At 41.9% G+C, this 21,269-nt stretch overlaps 1 protein-coding gene across 1 annotated transcript in view; it reads left to right on the top strand.

Annotated features, from left to right (window-relative positions):
* The window catches only part of fam120c (family with sequence similarity 120C), a 37,960-nt gene extending 16,971 nt beyond the window's left edge, over nucleotides 1-20,989 (top strand). Inside the window, exons 8-17 of the mRNA XM_031725710.2 lie at nucleotides 1,719-1,881; nucleotides 1,968-2,051; nucleotides 4,223-4,394; nucleotides 6,332-6,581; nucleotides 8,919-9,033; nucleotides 10,518-10,727; nucleotides 12,818-13,055; nucleotides 13,580-13,715; nucleotides 14,228-14,291; nucleotides 14,390-20,989. Of these exons, the coding sequence (XP_031581570.1) occupies nucleotides 1,719-1,881; nucleotides 1,968-2,051; nucleotides 4,223-4,394; nucleotides 6,332-6,581; nucleotides 8,919-9,033; nucleotides 10,518-10,727; nucleotides 12,818-13,055; nucleotides 13,580-13,715; nucleotides 14,228-14,291; nucleotides 14,390-14,644 (1,687 nt within the window). The 3' untranslated portion in view covers nucleotides 14,645-20,989. The remainder of the gene's footprint in view (nucleotides 1-1,718; nucleotides 1,882-1,967; nucleotides 2,052-4,222; nucleotides 4,395-6,331; nucleotides 6,582-8,918; nucleotides 9,034-10,517; nucleotides 10,728-12,817; nucleotides 13,056-13,579; nucleotides 13,716-14,227; nucleotides 14,292-14,389) is intronic.
* Nucleotides 20,990-21,269: the final 280 nt, after the last annotated feature.

The raw sequence follows: 21,269 nt of genomic DNA, 5'->3' as shown, positions 1-21,269 counted from the left end.
TTTATACACTATGTATATAAGGTGACCGTTTCCTTTTCCAGTATTTTTATGTGGTGCGTTTTTCTATGTCTTAACAAAAGGGGAGCTAAAGTATCTTTTCACATGGTCTTACTGAGGTGATGCAAATTGAAACATGCATTCTTTTTTTTTTGGGGGGGGTGCTGCTGGAAAAGCTTAAAAAGGGAGCTTGAAAGTGCTTAAGATGTGCTTGAATTTGACCCTGAAAAAAGCGTACGAACCCTGCTGAAAAGTAAATTCAAAGAGCTTTGCGTTTCCGGATGAAGACATGCATGTTACACCAACCTGTTAGGGAACTTTTTCATCAAGGCAAGACTGAGCAAGTCCAGGCAGCCATGGCTCATAAATCTGACATGTAGTGGACACTGACACCACATATAAAATAATTACAGTTTCACACGATGTAGTAGTATAGTATTTAATGTTTAATTACTAATCTTATTTTTCATAAGTAGGCGTTTATATAGGATTTCAGTGATTCATACTCCTACTAGGAATAGGTAGTAGGGCTGGGTGATTTGCTCCATCATCCGGTTGTTCCCCTGTGACATCACCTATGACTCATACCAATGCAGCCATTGCAGGCTGGCACAGGAGGTGAATGTGCAAACATTATGGTTGTGCTATCCACCCTTTCTCCATAATGTGCAATGTGGGGCCCATAAACAAAATTCAAGGGCAGTCAGTGAGAGAGAGACACACACCCTGAAATTTATATCTCACCTCCAGAGGAGACATCGACACACAGCTACAAATGATCTAATTTTGAAGTAGCTGGTTAACATAACAGATATTTGAACAGCTAAAACTGTATATTTTTGTTGTTTTTATTTAGTTTGTTCAGTTTGTTCTTTTGTGTGCGTGTCTCACCTGTGCCCTGCACACACAGTGGAGGTTTTTGTTTTTATTTTAACCATCACACATGCCATGGGAAGGGGTGGGAGAAAAAAATTAGTTAAGAACATGTGATAAATGAGTGTCTCATCCGGTGCACCGAAATTAATCCAACAAACACCCAGAATTGGCCTCCTGTTTTCTCTTTTAAAGATGGTTGATTGCTCACAAATGGCAATGAAGGTTAAAGTGCACACCCAGATATTAGATTAAGGCTGATTTAGTTTACTATGAGTCTATTAATAATTTAATGCATCTGTGGGAAAATTTATTTGTGAAAATGGTCGGTGACCAGGGGCGATCCTTGATATGAGCGACCATTAACACACCCGTTGCAGGTAGAATATAAAATGTCACATAATAAATAACAAAAATGAATGAGATTATTTAATGAAACCACACAACAATAATTCGTTTTGGAATATTAATGGTTGTGCTGTTATATTTTTAAACCTTTTTAGTATCTTGTTAATAAAGGTTCCCACTCAGTATGATGAACCGCTCTCTTGGTGGCCAATAATGTACATGCAAACCTACTGATAAGTCACAGAGAGCATCCGTTTGTTCAGTATTTTAACATTTATGTCATAATGGTGACAGGTGTAACATCCAGTGCTGATAAATGCAGAGACAATAGTCAGAAGTGGCTATTAGTCAAATTACTCTAAACATTATTTTAAACTTTACTATTGGTTTGTCCTTGTCAATCTAATTCTTACACCTCAACTAACCACAATACACATGTGTTGACCCTGAATGCCAGTTTCTGGATAACTTAAAAATTCCCATAATCCCTCTCTCCTCAGCCATTTGACAGACAAGTCCTCTCGGTGGGAGGATCCCGCTGGAAGAGGGGGCTCCGGCTCTGGAGACGGTTCCCAAGGCAATGGGAGCGGGTCAAACATTCCGTCACTGTTATCTATGGCGACACGGAGTCACATGGACATAACCACACCCCCTCTGCCTCAGGTCAGACACAAACTCCAGAGTTCACAGCACAGTTTTGGGGTGTTTCTGGGGAAAGTCTGTCACCGTGTTTCTCTTTTTGATTTTAGGTCAGCGCTGAGGTTCTTCGTGTAGCCGAACACAGACACAGAAGAGGGCTGATGTACCCCCAGATCTACCACATATTGACCAAGGTGAAACAGTTCTTCCTTGCGTTAAGGGTTTAATTTCCTTTTCAAAATCTGTTTTTGAGTGGAAACTTGAACCTGAGACCATCAATCCTTTACTCCAGCACAGACATTGTGTTATGTAATACGAGTTTTAATGTTAACAGTTGAATCATTGTAGCACAAATAGAAAGCAGAAAATCTGCTCATTGAAGAAGTACATTGGGTTGATTAAGTTTCTGAAGCATCATCCTCTGTGGGTTTGATTTTAGTCTCCAAATGCCCCAAAACTTTACAGCTGTGTGTACTGCTCCCTTCACAACCTGACACAATCTACCATTAATGGACCTGTGAGGGCACCTGTTTCTCAAGGTTTTTCCTGGCTTACAGTGGGCCTTTTTTGGCTGATTATGCATATAAACATCAACTGACCATGTACAGTAAAGACAGTGCAATACCTTTGCTGTATTATGTTGCAGAAATCTATATATAAACATTATATTTCTGACGCTTTATTACAATGCTTTAAAAAGTCTCTGCAGGTTGTCAAAAAGTCCTTCTATGCAGGAAAAACCTGTTTGTGTACCAGTGTTCTTGCTTAGTTTTGTACTGGGATTTCCAACTTCTTTCTCTGGTTGGAGCCTTTAGGTGTTGTTTTGTGAAGGGAGTAGTACACACCCCTGTATAAAAATACTGTCCCACATGGAATACCCTTCATTTCCTGGAACAAAAGTACTTTCAGGTTTCTGAAAGTTTGAAGTTTAGAGACTGTAATCAAACCCACAGAGACTCATGAGCCACACACTCAACTAACAAAATGTGTTCTTTAATCAGCAGAACAGTTTTTTGTGCTAATATAAATTTGAAAAATGTTATTAGGAAAAAAGGTCTTTTAACCTCATAGACATGTCTTAGGTGCACAGTGAACACTGAAGTTATGGTTGCTGAAAAGTGGCCATTGTATGCTTACATACACCTACCTATCTATCCATCAAAGTTCAGCCATGTGTACCAATCCTGGATACATGCAGGAATGAAGTCTCAGCAGAGACCTCCATCTTTCCAGCCGCCTCCTTCAGCTCCTCTGGGAGAACACCACGTTGTTCCCAAGCCAGCCAAGAGACGTGATCTCTCCTTAGACCTAATTCTTAGGTGGTCTTAGGTCTGCTCCAGGGTCACCTCACCAAGAGGCATTCCTGTTAGATAAAAGCAATAAGAGCTTCAGCCCACAGACACAGCACAGACAGCCATTTGGAGGAACCTCATTTCTGCCCCTTGTATCCATGATCTCATTCTTTCAGTTAGTACCTAAACTTTGTGTCCACAGGTGAGGGCAGAAACGTATGTTGAGACGTGAAACGACAGCCTTGGCTTTATACTCTGCTGTCTTTTTACCACAACAGTCCAGTACAACATCCGCAACACTGCAGATGCTGCACCAATCCGTCTGTCTATCCCCCGATCCGCGCTCTCCCCCGTGTTACTGCGATGTCAACACTTCACGAATAAAATAATTTCCAGCTTCCAGCTGGCACGCCACACTTTTGTGGCTGATAAGCATGGCCTCGGTGTTGTAGGTGCTAATCCTCATCCCAGCCAAACAAAAGCAAGAAGGATTTTCTGATATTTTAAATGAATTGCTTTGTAATAACATGTGGCGTACCGCAACAATGAAACCTAAGTGTGTAGTTTTAATCAATCATACATTTTTCTCAGGTAATTAAACTGTTGCTGATCATTTTCAACCTTTTGACTTGGGGTGTGTGTGTGTGTGTGTGTGTGTGTGTGTGTGTGTGTGTGTGTGTGTGTGTGTGTGTGTGTGTGTGTGTGTGTGTGTGTGTGTGTGTGTGTGTGTGTGTGTGTGTGTGTGTGTGTGTGTGTGTGTGTGTGTGTCATTTCTGGCAGTGAGATTCCTTTAGTCATTCACATACTCTGCAGGTTAAACTGGACTAACGAAATGCAGTCAAGGCTGACTGAAAGACTCAACATAAACAAATTTGAAAACACCTTCTTAGGCTGGCACCACTCTGCAGAAGACTGTTAAACAGTTATTGTTTTCATTCAGAAGCAATATCTATGCATTTGTCTAAATGATATTGTCTTGTTAAGAGAGAGCGTATCAGACTCTTTAGAGCTCTCGATCCTGCTCTCTTATTCATTTTGTCCTCAACTCTTCCTTATGCCCCTGCATCCCTCAGGGAGAGATGAAGATGCCAGTGTGTATAGAGGATGAGTGTAACTCTGAGCTGCCTCCTGCCTCTCTGCTGTTCCGTGCTGCCAGACAGTATGCCTACGGCGTCCTCTTCAGCCTGGCTGAAACACACCGCCGCCTGGAGAGGCTCGCTCTCCGCAAGAGGGCTCCCCTGGAAGGTAGGTCTTGGTCTGGGACGGACTGGATACCTGGGTGCAATATGGAATAACAGGCATTGTGATTGGATATACACTTTACGCTGCAATTTTCTTTGAAATATTTTCATTTGAGAGACCAGTTAACCTCAGTGTACTACAGTTGTGGTCAGACGTTTACGTTCACCCATAGGCATGAATGTCATCGTAGTTGGGGCTTTTAATGATTTCTTTGAACTGTTCTTTATCAAAGCTGGAATGATTGTACAGCATGCATCTGTAATGACTTTAAAAAGCAAGAATTGGGTGCACAAGTTTTAATTTATTTAGGAACGTGCAGGCTCAAATATATGCACATAATCAAATCTTTTAATAAGTGTCCCTTTGTTCTACAGCCTTTTAACTTTACAGGGCCTATTAATTTCTTGTTAGTGATCGTGATGGACTATAACTGGTAGTTCCTCTTTGCCAGTAGGATAAGGATTTGTTTGACAGCACCCATTGGATTAACCAATACTTTGAACACTCAGGAAATCCAGGGAACTCAGTGAAGGTCTAAGGAGGAGAAGTGCATATGGATTTATACAAGCTGGGAAGGCCTCTTGGAGCCATTTCTAAATAAACGCAGATTCCAAGATTGTTAGTTCAAACAATTCTGTGCAAGTAGAAGTTACTTGAATGTATTTCCGCTTTTCTAATGTTTGGAAAAAGTCTCGAACCGTCACCCTCAGATGAGAGGAAGTTGGTTAGGATGTTCAGGAAGAACCCACGAACCACCGAGGCTCAAACATGCTGTGGATTGGATACTGTTAGAACAAAGTCATGCTGCTCTACTAGAGTTCAAGAATAAAAAGTGGAATAAAGCAAAATCGGTTCACTTTAAATAGGCCTCTCATCTAAAGCTTGCATCAGTTGAGACAGATTACAGACTTTACAGACTACAGATACTCAATTATTATTACACCTTCAGTCGGTATCATGTAGCCTCCCAAACCTTACTCTTACTGGGTACGTTTTTCATGTTGGCCTCTTACTAGGCCACCTGTCATTTAAAATTTTACTAGCTATATTTGTGCTTGTTTCCTTTTCTCTCCTTTCTTTGTTCCCTTGACTAAAAGGAAGTGGGTTGTAGTGCCTGTATATTTGCTGACTTGTCAGAAAGCTGGCTAGACGCTTATTATTCAGACATTTGCAGTTTTTCATCTGCTCCTGGGCTTTTTCATCCAGAGGTCATTTTGATTTCGTACTCAGAAACTACTTCAGTAATCTTACATTGTAGGGTGAGATGCACCATTAAAGTCAAGCAATATACAGGCTTAAAATGTCCTGTTCCTCATAAATTGCTGTTACCTGGGCCGGTATGCCAATCAGGCTTGTATGTGTGCTGCTTTTACCTGATTTGAGTCAGTATGACTCAGTTAATACATCTCGAACATCTATGGCTGCCTAACTTAAAGTTGTAGTTAACCACAACTAGTCTTTGACAACTAGTCAAAGTTGTAGATAACCACAGACCACAGTGACATCTTGGATATCCTCTAATTTTTGTTTTACAACAGATTCACTTGATTTTAATGTGTGTCAAAGAAAGGCAGAAGTTGTGTACCCAGCTGGTAGCTACAGCTTGTTTTTAAATGCTGGAAAATAAGGCACAATTTCTACATTTTTCAATCCTAATTTTATTTATTCCGGTCTTAAAAGGCATGGGTTTTTGCAAGAACCCTAGAGAAGTCTTAAAGATGATGATGATTATGATGTCAGGACATCTCCTATGATCAAGGTCTCTTCACTAAATATTCCAATTTCACAGCACTGACAGAATCTATACGTGTGAAACAGCTCAGACCTCTACATGCTCTCATCTTTAGCAGCTTCGGAAAACTCCAAAACTGAAACATCTGCATCATAAGCAACGCCACCGTATGTATCTTATTATTCCAACACTTGTTTCTGTGTTGCAGTTCCTCCAGTGATTATCAAAGAGTGGAGCAGCGGTAAGGCCAAGTCGGCCCTGACACCAGAGCTGGTTCCCGCCTTGTGTTTCCGTGAGTGGACCTGCCCCAACCTCCGGCGGCTCTGGTTAGGTCGTGCCAGCGAGGACCGCTCCAGGAGAACCAGGGCCTTCCTGGCCTGCCTACGCTCAGACTGTCCAGCCCTCCTCAACCCAGCACAGGTCCCACAGCATCTGCTGCTCATGTGCTGCGTGCTCAGGTATCATCAGTTACAGGGATTTTAAAACGCTTTGCTGGGTGCAAATTTAAATTTGACAGGTTTTTTCGGAGGGTGGAATATCCAAATGGCTTTTCTGTTGCAAATCCAGGAGTGTATAAAGGTGGCAGAGCAACATATGTGCATTATTGGGTATAAGCAAACAGCCAATGCTTTTAGAAGCAAGTTTTTGCACTCAGCAGGCATCTTGACAATTCCTGTAGGAAGTTACTTTAAAACATGTCAAGGAATCTGGTCAAATAGTTAAAAAAAGAAAATAAAAAGAGACCTTGTGTCTTTATTTTTTATTTTTTCCTTTCCCTGCTTGAGAATTGATCCAATGTTACTTCTGCCTTTGCAACAATAAAACAGTTGTTTAAGCTGATGTCATAGGTAATTCAAAGTATTTACATTTTTCTCCTGAATTTTCCCAGAGGCACTCTTGTTCAGTGATAATAGCGATAAATAAAACAGATTTAGCAAGACTGAACTCTTCTGAAATGGTCAGTAAACTCTTTCAAAAGATAATAATACCTGAAGGAAAACCTTTCTCTTCAAGCTTAAAAACCCCAACTGGTTTCCTTAAGATTCACTCTTTTTCAGTAACAACAGTAATATGCCAGACTTGAGCAGGAGCAGCTCTATGCCATTTATATTTGTTTGTAGTATTTATGTTTATCTAGTTCATCAAATGCTTAATTTACTCAGTTTAAACTGACAGATGAGCCCTTGTCACCTCACTGTTTGTAGTAGTTTTGTCACACGTGATGTCCGTTATGATAACGATGCCTCTGCTCCTGTCAAACAGTGAGTCAGCATACAGGCTACCACAGAACAGGAAGCTCACAAAGATAAATGTCACCATTTTGATGTCATAATTATACCTGTTAAAGCCAGAATGTCTTCTGTTAACAAGGCTGTGAACTGTGGTGCTCCAGCACGTGTCTTCATCTTCTCTTATTGCCGATCTCCTGTCGGCCTCTCAGTCCTCATTTGTGGCTGTACTTGCAGAGCAATTCTGCCCACAAACTCAGGTCAGAGCAACCTTTGCTGGGGGTCACGCATTACAAGAATAAAATAAGTACACACTGCTTGTATCTGGTTTCACTTGTTGATGAACCAGCTGGAGACGGGGATTACAGCCTTAGAAGTATTCTCCTGTCTGCTTGTTATTAAAGTAGATTATAACAAATAGTTAAACATTAAAAAGACCGACATTTCCACCAACTACAGTAGGAAAGACACGTGTTTCTAATAACATTAACAAAGGCTTTGTCTGCTCTCCCATTAAACCCCATCAGCGCTGTAGTGAGCCAGCACTCGTAACACCAGGAGTCTAATTGGAGTTCAACAGTCGCTTTATTATTTATAGCAGTGCTTTTCTTACTGTGACATGTCAGGATGTCTTCTGTGAAAAAGGCTCATCAGTAGGTTGACAGAAAATGACATCTCTGTTCATACAATGGAGCCGGTAACGCTGCCTTTGCAGCATAAATCCTACACAAGATTGCCCTGCTTTCTTTTTCTGGAGACAAACTAAATAATGTGCTGATTATTTTTGATTTGTGTGGGTATTTATATGCTTCACAGTTAAATTTAACTAAATTTTAATTCATCAGAGAGGTAGTAGTTGCTGCTTTGTTTTTCACGAGTGAAACAAGAAGTGAATCTTCAGCCTTGTTGATGCGGACAAAGTGACAGCAGAAAGGAACATTTTCAACAGGCACACTCGAGAAATTTAAAAATAACGAGATGAAAATTCACGTTTGTGTTTCAGACACGAACTGGAACAGCTCACTGGCTCTGAATGTATGCCTTGCCTAGGATTGATTTATGTAATGGTGCAGGATGTCTCTGGGCTTGTTCTGGCTTTTGCCTGGGAGCTCCTGTTTCTCAGAGACATGCAGGTTAATGCTGCCTGTGTTAGCCCAGGACTCCCAGTTTCACTTCCTGATTGAGTACATGTTAAAAAAAACATCAGCGTTCGACTGTTCGATATCCCCTGAAATAAATATAATCGCTTTTATTTGTCACAATTTGTGTTGCAAAAATTCATTTTCATTCATGCAATAAGTAATAAAAACTGATTTGAAGATTTTCCACTCCAGTCATGTAAGAACAGAGTGATGCTAGAGTAAATCTTTTTTTATTGTTGTTCTTTTTTTCATCGAAATCTGCACTCTAGTCATCCTTTTGATTTAAATGTAAGTGTGTGTCTCTGAGAACTGTTATGTCATATTCCCTGAAGAATGAAAGAAAACTACAGTTTTTGCTTCTGTTGTTACTAAATTAAAACTGAAAAATTCCAGGGCACTGTTTGAATTAATTATTTTTTTTCAGGTATATGATGCAGTGGCCTGGAGGAAGGATCCTCCAGAGACATGAGCTCGATGCCTTCCTGGCCCAAGCTGTTTCCAGCCAGCTCTATGAGCCTGACCAGCTACAGGAGCTGAAGGTGAGAGTTCCCTCCTTTCAGGGAATAATCATTAACAAGTGTTCTTATTTTTCTTGCTTTGTGGTGTTAATTATATCTCTTGGTGTTGTTTGAGAAAACAGAAGTGCTGAAAAATAAAACATCCTTTCCCTCGGAGGCAGTTTGGTTAATAAGGGAAGAATGTAATGGCATCTTAAAGTGTAATTTATTGTCTTACAAATGTATCCTTCTTCCAAATGGAAGAAGGATGTATCCTTCTTCCAAATGGAAGAAGGATACATCCTTCCAAATGTATGTGTGTCCATTTGGATGGAGAGTGGAGATGGGTTTTCACGCACCCAAGATGCCAACTCCATGTTGCTGGAAATGGATGGGGAATGCGTTTGCTGAATACTTACCGGTTGAAAAGTGGACCGAAATAAGGGAGGGAGTGACGGCAGAGTTCACTAGAAATAGGAGAAATGCAAAAAAACCCCAAAAACAGAAAATTAAAAATACAGCATGAAAAGAACAGGCCGTGGCTGTAGTGGACAATCGTTTTCACTTCCGCTCTTTTTGTTATAACTTCGCCCTTCTCCACAGCTGGTCGGATCAACGAAAGCACAATCAAGAGTATCCCACAGACCGGTTGTATCACATACTTTATACACCACCTCCATCGGCAAAGGAGCTCACCGTGGACAGACCCGAACTGCCAGCTGACTGCGAACACGCTCCCGCTTTTCCACAGGTTGTCATGCCATCGTCATGGTTGATGCATCCTCAATAGGCTCCATGTTTCTCCTTAAGGATATGTGTCACAACTCCAGAAGTTAATTCCAGAAAACTACAAAAAAAAAAAATCAGAACTCAATCAGTGAAGTCATTGCCACATTTTTCGAGTTTTCTTTTGAAATCCTGCGTGTCTGCATTAATATCATAGGAATACATACAGAAACTAACCTGTTTTCATATGCATGCCTCTGGCTGCTGTGGCTGTACTATGTGAAGCAGGTTATAAAAAATAGGAGATCCACAAGAAGCCAAAATGCACAATGTTAAATGTGAAAACAACAAAATAAACCCAAACAGAAAAGGTGGTGGTAAAACCCTCGAAAAAAGTTAAGATTCAACTGTGGAAGGAAAATTTAGTTCAGTTTTAACAGAAGCTTTGTTTGAGTGATGTATAGTCAACCGAGCCAAGGAGGAAGTAGCGTAAAAATGAATAGTAGCGATGTGCTTCTTGGCCCTAAGTCAGTATTGATTATCATCATACATGCATCAGCTGTGATGTGGGTGGCAGTGAACCTCCGGAGAGCGCAGTGTGTAGGCGCCTTTATGAGCAGATAAGACTCTGTAGAGTCAGTAAAAACCCTGACAAGCTAAAGTCTCTGAGAAGAGTCTCCTCCATGCGTGCTCACGTGTCGCAGAGACCTCGCAGCTCTTCAGCGCCGTCGCCTCTCTGCTCTCGTTTCTGTTCCCACCTCTTAAATGCTGTCATTTTTCATTTGTGTGTTGGCTGTCAGGTGGAGAAGGTGGATGCTCGCGGCGTGCAGCTGGCTGCTCTCTTTATGGCCGGCGTCGATACGGCGCTGTTTATCAACGATGTCTGCGGTCAGCCGTTGCCGTGGGAACACTGCTGCCCCTGGGGCTTCTTCGACGGTAAACTGTTCCAGAGCAAACTGGCCCGAGCCGCCCGTGACCGAGCCGCCCTGCTGGACATGTGTGAGGGGCAGGTACGAAGCAGAGCGTCACGAGGCTGTGTGTGACGGTCGTTTGTCTTTCATGTCCAAAAATCCCTGTTGGAGGGTGAATTTGAGTCCAGTCATAATACAGCTCTGTGTGTAAATGGCTTTTAAAATGTACTTTTTCCATCTTCGCCCACAAATTTGTGAAGGTTATTTTAAAGAGCAGGATGGGGAAGTTCATATTTTCTTTTGCTTTGAGACTTGAAGTGTAATATTGATTCAAAATGCTTTACTGTAACTCTGCCCATTTAAGATGGACACACCAATACAGTTTATAAAACACAAGCTAACAGTTGTTTAAAACAAATACATGGCACAAACCGATAACGTATAGAAAAAGGGAGTGTACAGAGGTGAATAAAATGGAATGTTGGACAAGAAAAACTAGGAGTCAAAAAAAGATTAAGTCAGCCGCCCTCAAAATATATATTTTTTTAATTTGTTACATATTGTGATTTTCCTAATTTTTTTCCCCCAACAATAACACAAAAATGTAACAATTGTAAATGATTGGAGCATGCTGCATGTACTGGGGATTACGGTCCTGGGATGGTTGATCAACTTCACCCCCAGTCCATCTGCTCTACACTGCCTTTGACCTAAAAGCACCAAAAAAACATTCAAAAAATATAAACCACAAGTTTTCTTGGCGACTTTCATAGGAATAGAAACAAATAAGACATTGAGACAAGTCAAAATTGAGACCATTTTAATGACTGTGGTTGCTGTATTTAAGAGCCTTGGTGTAACCCTTCATATAGGACATCCATGTAGCTCATCTGGCAGCCCATGTGCCGGATGCTTACCGCAGTGCTCTGAGCTCAGGTCCATTCCAGTGTTCCTGTGCTGTTCCAGTCAAACGAAGCCTTTAAAACCTCCAAAATAAACCATTAAAAGTAGAAACATACTAAGCTTATACTGCATACACACAATATCAGCTTACCCAGCCGTGATACGAGCCTTATTAACGCATTAGTTCCTATAAGGTACTGTAAATTTACATTAATAGAGTATCACTGATCGGTTTAACTTGCTTATATTTCTGTTGCTGACTTGCTAGGGCAGCAATCTTTAAGCATGTTAACACAGCTAAATGAATAAAAAAATAGAAAGCACTATAAGAATTAACACGAATACAAATACAAAACTGAGTTATTGAAGGAATTAAAGCCTTGTTTGGGTTTTTTGAGGGTTGTGGGTTTTTTTTGTTTTTTGTTGTTGTTGTTGTTGAAGCCCAAATCAGTGTCAGTGACCATGGTGGAGGCTGGCTGCTCAGTTCACTTTACCAGGAGAAGTGCAAATTAGTCACCATCTCTCTGAATGTGTGTGTTAACAAAGTTTCCAGCTGTTATCACATGGCCAAATTTTAAAGTAGACATTAAAAAAACAGAATGAAAAATGACTACAGGAGGAAGCACACAGGCCTGTGATAAAGAGCTTCATAAAAAAGCTTTATTCATCCTCACAGCTGAATTGTATTTGAAATGATTGTGATGGTATCAGCTCCTCTGCCCTGGCTGGACTCAGTATGTTGGGGTTGAATCTCTGCTGTGTTTCATATGTTATTAAACCTTTTTAATAAAGTGACTTACCCATATGTACAGTATGGCAAGAATATGTTTAAATTTTTAGCTTTTTGCAAAAATAGAACTTCAATAAGACAGAATGCAGACATGCAGCCTCGGAAACAGGACAAGTTAAAATAAGCAGAATAGATGGGGGGATGTTAATGAGTGTGGTGCATGCTACATCCAGAGCTGTGAGGGTGCGATTAACTACGTCCTGACCCACATAGATGCATACATAAGAAATTAGAGTAAGATAAATTGATAGATATCTATATGTATGGAGTTACATTATTGGCATGGGAGGAAAAACTTAGCACTGAGTCGCCCTCGGAGATAAACAATTTTATTTTTATTATTATTGTTGATGTAATTAATTTACCCCCAAAGTATTTTACCCATGATGCATGCCCACTCCAGTTTTATGGATGGTAAAAATGACAGTTAAAGAGAAAGTGGGATCTACTCTGTATCTGTCGCGTACTAACAGCCGTAATTCTTTCTGCTCTGCAGGAGGAGCTGGTGTCCAAGGTCGAGAAGATGCGCCAGGCGATCCTCGAGGGCATTAACCTGTCTCGCCCTCCTCCTCCACCACCACCTCTTCCACCTCCTGCCTTCCTTCCCCCTGCCATGATGCCCCCTTTCTACCCCATGCCTCCTCTCTACCCACCCCGTCCGATGGGCGGCATGCCCCCACATCACCCACATCATCCACACCACCCAGCCCAGCACAGGCCCCGAGGCTTCCCAGGTACGCCACAGTTCATCCACTGTCTGAAACAAGTAGTTTTAGCTCCTTTCCCACTTCTTTTAAGCCAGCTTGTTTCTGATTGGACACCTTGCAAACAAAACATTTGAGTTCTGAGATGACCATATTATAAATATCCACTCTGTAAGTTACAAAGCCAAGAGTAGGAAAATACATTTGGAGCATTTGGAGCAGTCTGAAAACTGAGATTTGGATTACTCGAGTAGTCGTCGAACATACACTGAAATCAATATAAAGCAGAATAGATTTCCTTTTACAGATTGAACAGAAAGTTGTCTTCTATGTAATGCAGTTACATTTAATTGATACAAGGAAATGTTTCTGACTCCAGACTAATGTTGTAAAGTTTCTTGTTGGTATAAAACTGTGTGCTTGGTTATCTACTAGGTGACAAAACATGGTAGAATATAGATAAATGCATAGTTGTTATATTAAGATAATATGGAATATAAAACAGGAACACAGCGTTTATTTGAGTGTAGTGACTTTACAATCTTTTCTTTCAGGCATTCAGTCCATCCCCCCTCAGGGAGGGAAACTGGAGATCGCTGGCATGGTGGTTGGTCAGTGGGCTGGCAACAAACCAGTCCGTGGGAGAGGGGGCTTGAACATGCAGGTGGTGTCAGTGGGAGCCGGGAAAGGGTGAGTACTGCTATATATTTTTTTTTTTCCAAGTAAAATGAGCACATTGCAGGGTTTGGATAAGCGCTTCCAGGGCTGCCAAGGCTGTAACGGCTTGAGTTTAAAAAGTCTTGACGTCGTTTGAGCCATAGTCTCTGGACTTTGTGCTTCTTTCCATTTATTAACAGCTCTGGTATATAATTACTGTATCAAAGTGCTAAAAATCTACATTGACAGGGAAATAAATTCTTCTCAAAATTCAGCTTTCTCATAGTGACAAGTCTTCCTCAGCCTCTGAAAACCATCGATCTCCTCTTTCTTGGATCAAGTTTGTAAAGTCAGCTCTTACTGTTCGGACTTCAAGGACAGTTGTAAAAAAGAGATCACTACTTGATGAAACGAATCCTGTGTCAATCATAGCCTGTACAAAAGATGACCACCGTGAAGTCACAATCCCAAATGTGTAATATGTGTTGGTTATTTATTGAAGAATGCAAGTAAAGGTTTCAAGTCTTTCTGTTTGTTCACCACAGGAGGGGTAAAGAGACTCCAGCAAAACTAAGGGGAGGGAAGAAGACAACTGCCAACAGAACACAGGTATGACAGCAGACAAGCCTCTGTACTCTCAGGTGAACACTGAAATCAGGCGTGGATGTCATCTTTGTTGCACTCCAACATTTCTGTCTCTCCTTCAGACGTCGTCCCCCCCATCCAGCAGTCCCCCAAAGCCCTCCGAGGAGGCGGGCTCCACGCCAGAGGTTGCGCCTCAGCAGCTGAACGGCAGCTCAGCAGCCTCCGCCATCGGCCAGCCCTTGGAGCTGACTCCCCTGGCCCAGCCAACCCCGTGTGCCTTAGCCAGCAGAGACAACCAATCAGAGGGGGTGGAAGTGGAGGCCCCCTGTTGCCTTGACGACTGCCCGTCAGACGGAGCACTACAGAAGGAGGAGTGATGGCATCCTTACCAGGATGCGCTGCTCTAAGAGAGTTATCTGTGTTCGACTGCCTTTCCCTGTTTTTGTAGCCCTGTCTGCTAGCTGTGCACATCATCACACGGCGCAGGAGGTGACGTGAGGCCTGTCCTCGCCTCCTCTGCTGCGCCGTGTGATTAGCTAAACCAGTTAGCCGTTACCCCCCCTCCCCCCTATAAGTTTTCTCATATGGTTTTGCATTGTTTCTGAAGAGAGGTTTTTCCATGAGTCCGTAAGCGCCCCACCTGTCAAAAAAAATCCCCCATAATCCTTCCCTGTCCGCACTCAGAGTGAAATAAGCTTAAAGCCCCGCCCCATCACCCCCACATCTTTAATCAATCCCACCCCCTTTTATTAGGGGTGTCTGTACAGTTTGATTATTTTGTTGTTGTTGTTTTTTTTTCCAGTCGTCCCGTTGTTTGAATCTCTGCACACAGACGTTAAGCATGCGGCGACGGTGACAGGCGGTCGTTGTATGTTGATGTGGTTTGTTGCCATAGCCACCTCACGAGAGGTCAGAGATGTTCAGAGTCCGACTCTTCTGTGCAGCGACCCTCGCCAAACTCCACTCTGCAACCAGGTTGGCTGGCAGCGCTGCTAAATACACAGCGGTAGCGCTCGCGCTAGCATCAAACCCCGTTATTATTTTTTTTTCTTTCATTGATTTGATTGGTTAATCTGTCACTGAAGCACTTCTGCACCACCATGGCATTAGTGTGATATCTTACTTTGCCCAATGTAGCATAGCCTAGTACTTAGCTGTGCTAAGAGATCCCATGAATTTATGCACCTTAAGCCCTACAGTATGCAAGATTTTCCCCCGACCCTCCAAAAAAGAAAAAAAAAATGCATTATTATGTTATTGTCCCACCCCTCACCCCGCCCCCTTCCCCTCCTCCCAAAGCTTTGATTGTACTACCCCAGCAGAAGCACTTAATGTTGTATTTAAATATAATGGATTTAAACAAGCCCCTACACCACAGGTGTCGAACTCCAGGCCTCGAGGGCCGGTGTCCTGCAGATTTTAGATGTGTTCGTGATCCAATACGGCTGATTTAAATGGCCAAATTACCTCATCAACATGTCTTGAAGTTCTCCAGATGCCTGGTAATGAACTAATCATTTGATTCAGGTGTGTTGACCCAGGGTGAGATCTAAAACCTGCAGGACACCGGCCCTCGAGGCCTGGAGTTTGACACCCCTGTCCTACACAGTTGAATTGACAGTCGGTGAGGGGCGTTCCCCACGCCCGAGTAAATCATTATGACACATAGATCTACATTTAAAGATAGAGATCTATTTGAGAGACGTCAGAATGTGAACAGAGTGGTTTCAGACAAAGAAGCACTTTGTTTTAAAAAATGTTAAACCACACTGGACAGTCCTCTAACAGTTGATATAGAAATGACAACCTCTCTGAGGCACCTTCTTCAGTTAAAGGCCAAAAACGTAGAAATGGAAACTGTCCAGTAAAAGATGGAAATGAGCGGTGAGGTTTTTGGGCGACTGCTGCCAGGCAGAGTTCCCCTCAGACTGCCCTCACACATTCACTTTGCTATGAAGCTAAAAGGAGTCTTGATCGTCCACGTCGAGGAGCTCCTGGGAATCATTTCAGATTTCTTAAAAACTATTTCCAAAGTGTATTTTCATAAGACATATGTGATATAAAAGTGGCGTGGCAGCAAAGCCTCAAAAGATTGAGCAGCTGTTGTCATTACAAATGCCCGACACAGAGAGCCGCTGCTCGGCGAAGCTCCGGTGTGTCACTTTAGACCAGCAGGAAGCACTTCCCTGCCCCTGAAGCGCCTCAGCCGAGCGTGGCGCGAGCCTTCATGGGCCGGACCGCATCGTCACTTGACAGGGGAGAGGGAGGCCTCGTGGCGGACCCCGAGCGTGCCGCTCACAATCTGAGACTTCTAGGAAATGTTTTATTAGAGCATTTATGTTTGTAGAGAATGAAATGTGTCCCCCACCTCCACACACACACAGTAACGTCTCATCTGACAAAGGAAATACAAGCATGTACCTTCTTAACGATTAGCTGTAGCACAACTGCAAACGTCAAAGCAGTAGAGCGACAGATACTGCCTGAGAGATGCTGGCCATGATCGTTGTAATCTCTCTAAAACGTACGTAGAGAGGCTGAAATAAACTCGTCACATGGAAAAAAGGGCAAGTCAGCAAAGAAGCACCTTATTTTCTTACTACATTGATGACTTGCGCTTCATCGTGTGCCACAAAATTTGACACGGAAGAAAAAAGCTCCTATGAAATGCTTTTTTTTTTTTTTATTTGTTTGTTTCTTTATTGTTTTTTGAAGGAAACAGAAGACCCTGACTATATATATATATATAAATATATATAAGTAAGTGTTAATGTAGTCGCGTCAGACATCCCCTCTGTTATGAACTCAGCCATTTACAGTGACACGCTGACAGTCGACCCAGCCGTGAGCGCAGGCCCACCGAGGCCATGCCGCCGCCTCTTACACCAACACCAAATGAAATCAAAAAAAGGTTCGGACTAGTTAGCCGTTAATTGGTAGGGATCTACGAGCACTTTAGGTGTTCTTAGGTTAAGAGTAGGTAAACAGCGTCGGGGCTTAACACAGGACTGTAAAACAGACACCAAGACTAGGCTAGAGAATATAGCTCCACTGGCCGAAATACTAAGTCTAGATTTACTAGGAGTCATATACTTAACTGCTTTCAACTTTTGACATTAGTACAAATACGTGTATTGCAGCAGTACATTGTTAGAAGATGGCTTTTCTGCGGCGATCCAGAGTGTGACCTGGTATTCGATGCCCTCTCTCGATTCGCGCGCCAGATAACAGTTACACACACACACACACACACACACACACACACACATGCACAAACACACACACATGTTCACAATACGCGCGCACACACACACACCCACACGCGCACACACACACAGAGAAATCAGTTGCATTTGTTACCAGCGGCATTCTCTCTGCTTTCGTGCTGAAGTGATTTCTTTTTGTGCAGTTTCAGTTCCCAGTGGAGTGGTCGTCAGTTCATCTGAGATTTTTTGGTAACACTTTCTACTGACCGCGAGGAGGAAGAAAAAATAAATAAATCCCACATTCACATTCAAGTTTTTGCTGCATGGACACAGATTGGAGAAACACACGCGCACACCGACACACTTTTAGAATACACGCACATAATAAACACACGGATATATAGATGTTAAATCCTGAGTTACACAGTAGGTAGTTTGGAAAAAAAAAAGGAAAAAAAAAAGTCAACACAACACATGATGTAGTGTCCCTCTTTTGTCCTCGTCTGTTTTAGTTTGATAGGTATTTGATCAGTGATTTTTATGCTTGTTATCCTCTAACCCGCCCCTGCTATGACACTTCTTCTCGCTGTTCATCCATTTATTCTTTTCTCCCACCCTCAAATTTTTCCTCAGCCTCCTTGTAGAGTACTTACATCCACGAAATCACACACAGACACACACACACACACACATAAACCAAGCCCACTGCAGGCACACACAGATATCCTCCACACAGGTTAATCCCACCCCCCGTCCTCCTCCCACTGTATCTGTTTCCTTTCACCTCCCTCTCTGCCGCTCCGTTAGCCCCTTTAGGACCGTTTCTATTGGCCGTTTTTATTTTTTCTCTTTTTCTCTTCGGGCTGCCCCGCCCCCTTAATCAACCCAACTAACAGTAAAGGTTATATTAACGTTGATAATCAGTTTCTGTATGTATCTAGCCAGAGTGGATTTAAAAAAAATCTGAAAAAAAATCAAAACTGTTTTATTCAATTGTGCAAAATGTGTTTTTTCTTACTATTTTTAATGTTATTACATCTTCTAATCTAATCCTTCTACCATCGCTTCAGTTAGTACTGAAATACGCTTAGCCAACCTAGAGATTTGAACTGTAACGATCGCCATTTTCCTTACCTGTATTTTATATGGCATCTGTAGACCACTTCACCGTTTTATTATTGTACGTAAGTAAATATTGCCCGTTTTTTCGGATTGAAAATCGTCGTCTGCACTATGTTCGATTCTCATATTATCCCCGATAACGAGTTTTTGCTCTTCGTCGTTAATCAAAGCTCAACTCTGCGCCCTTGCACAAAGCAGCGAAACATCTCTTGTGAACACCTGAGAACCAAAGTACACCTAGTATCCCCGTCTATCCCTCCACCACCCCAAAACAAGCTCCTCTATAGCCCCTCCCCCTGCCCAACATTGACAGCTCCCCGCCCCTCCACCCCGAGTAATAAGTTTCTGATGATTATATGTATAATGACATTACAGCACGTGTGATTTATCCGACAGATCTGTGAGGTAACGGTGTGGTGTTTCATTTTTATTTTTGTTGTTTTTCATACTGTGGTTTTCGTGGAGACGCAGACGGACCGGGCAGCGAGTGAGCGTCTCATCAAAATCTCCCGCTCGCTCCTCACAGTGAAGTTTTAGCCGGTGTGAACCGCTCCACTCGCTCCCATCACATCAAATTAAGTAACCACACACGGGAAGAAGGAATGACACCTGACAAATGTTCTCTGTCACGCCGAGCTTGTGGCACCCTCTTTTGCTTTTTTTTTTTTTGTTTGTTTGTTTTGTTTTTTGTTTTGTTTTTTGCTTTTTTTTCTTCAAAACTTTGTCTTTTAACTCCCAGGACTCGAACTGAACGAGTCTTTTCATGCTGTACGTGGGCACTGAGGCGGAGGAAAGAGAGACTGTTTTCCTCACAGTGCGAATCTGAGATTGATCGACCATCCAGGAGGTTTATTCACATCAAGGAAATAAACATTTTAGCCATGAGGATCTGCTTTCAGAGCTTTCGGGCTTCTCATACACAAAAAATTGATAGAATCTCAGAGTTTTGTGGACCAGAACAAGCAATTTTAATATTGGTGTTGTGCTGCTGCAACATGAGTAATTTTCTGTCACTTATTGCAAAATTTACTAAACAGAATGCGTATTTGGTAGTTGTAGGGCCGATCTCTTGGTGGAAATTAGTGTGTTATTCTGACATTTGTACGTTTGAACCATAACAAGCTAATTGACATTAGTGCATCGAGCTGCAGAAAATACAGCTGCTTCCTGGCACATTTTACTGCAATCATCAAGTCATATTTAAAGGAATTGTTATCTGATATGATTTAGGCTGAATATCTATATTTTAGACAGTTGGTCTGACAAAATTAGGCGATTTTAAGATGCTGTCTGTTGATTTTGACATCAGTAGTGAAAATCATTGCAAGTTTGCAGACCTTGTTAGTTAATCCCAGTCCATAGTCAACATCCTGTTTTTATAGTGAATAAAAGTTATTTTCCATCTTAGTTAGGGCATTTATTGGTTTAGAGGCTTTTGTTCAGATAAAAAGAAGCAATTTTAAGACATTTTCTCCACCAAAAGCTGTTTTATTTTGAAGGAATGAATAAAGAAAGCTGCAGTCCTCGTTAACAAATTCCAATCCATGGCTTACATCTCGCTTTGATCATCATAAAATTTCATTTCCAGTTTCTGATTTAAATCAGGAGGTTTAAACCATCTTAGCTGAAGTGCTGTGAGGAAAATTCTCGCTCTGACTGAAATGAATAGTATTTGTGTCATAAAGCTGGTTAAAAGTAACCCCCACCTCTCTGCCTACGAAAACGGGAGCATCCTCTGAAGAGAAGCAAAAGCCCCAGAACAGGAGTGTGTGCGTGTATTATTGTAGAAATGAAACAGTATTATCTTCTGTCATACAGAAAGGAGTCATCGGTTGGGTTGTATCTGTCCAGGAAATCTCACAGCATTTTTGTCTGGTTTGAATAAGGGTCCCTAATTTCTGTCTCTCTCTACACTGCCAGTCTCCCCCCCCTCAACAGCCCCCCGGAAGGTTCAGAATAACCTGTCCCCCCCTTCCACCTCCCTCCATTCGTGGCCGAGTCCCCGTCAAGCTGGGGGCCGTTTCACATCACGTCGGTCAATGCATCAGTACCCAGAACCACCCAAAAACTACCTGTGCAGCGAAAAAAGGGTTAAAATTTATCCATAATATTGTTATAGAAATATTATCATCATCATTATTGCTGTTATAATTATGGTTGGTATAATTTGTCATCATTGTTAGCATTATGGAAGCACCAGACGGTTTGTGGAAAGGTGAGAGAAAGTTTTTTTTGTTCTTTTGTTTTTAATTTGTCTGGCTGTTGGTGGTCTGATCTCACAGAGGCAGGGGAGGAATGGTTCAGAAAGAGACAAAGATGGCAGTCATGTTTGTACTGGTTGGGAAATGACTTACAGTGCTGAAATAAAATTTATTCTTTTAGTAAAAAAATGTATTTCCTGTGTCCTGTGTCTTCATTCATTGAATTTTTGAGGGCTTTTAATAGCAAAACTTGCACCAATGTAATGTCTGTGATGTAGAGGGATTTTTTTTTTTTAAATAAACCACTGATGTTTCACTGGAGGAAACTTCCAAAAGTCCACTTTGGGTAACCTTTAAAGCAGGGGTGGGGAAATCCAGGCCTCAAGGGCCTGTGTCCTGCACTTTTAGATATCATCCAGGGTCAACATACCAGAATCAAATGATTCAATTCAGTTCAGTTCAATTTTATTTAT

Source organism: Oreochromis aureus, linkage group 20 (genome assembly GCF_013358895.1).
Source record: "Oreochromis aureus strain Israel breed Guangdong linkage group 20, ZZ_aureus, whole genome shotgun sequence".
Taxonomy (NCBI): domain Eukaryota; kingdom Metazoa; phylum Chordata; class Actinopteri; order Cichliformes; family Cichlidae; genus Oreochromis; species Oreochromis aureus.
The sequence above is the reverse complement of the archived record's forward strand: the minus strand, read 5'-3'. Positions and strand labels throughout refer to the sequence as shown.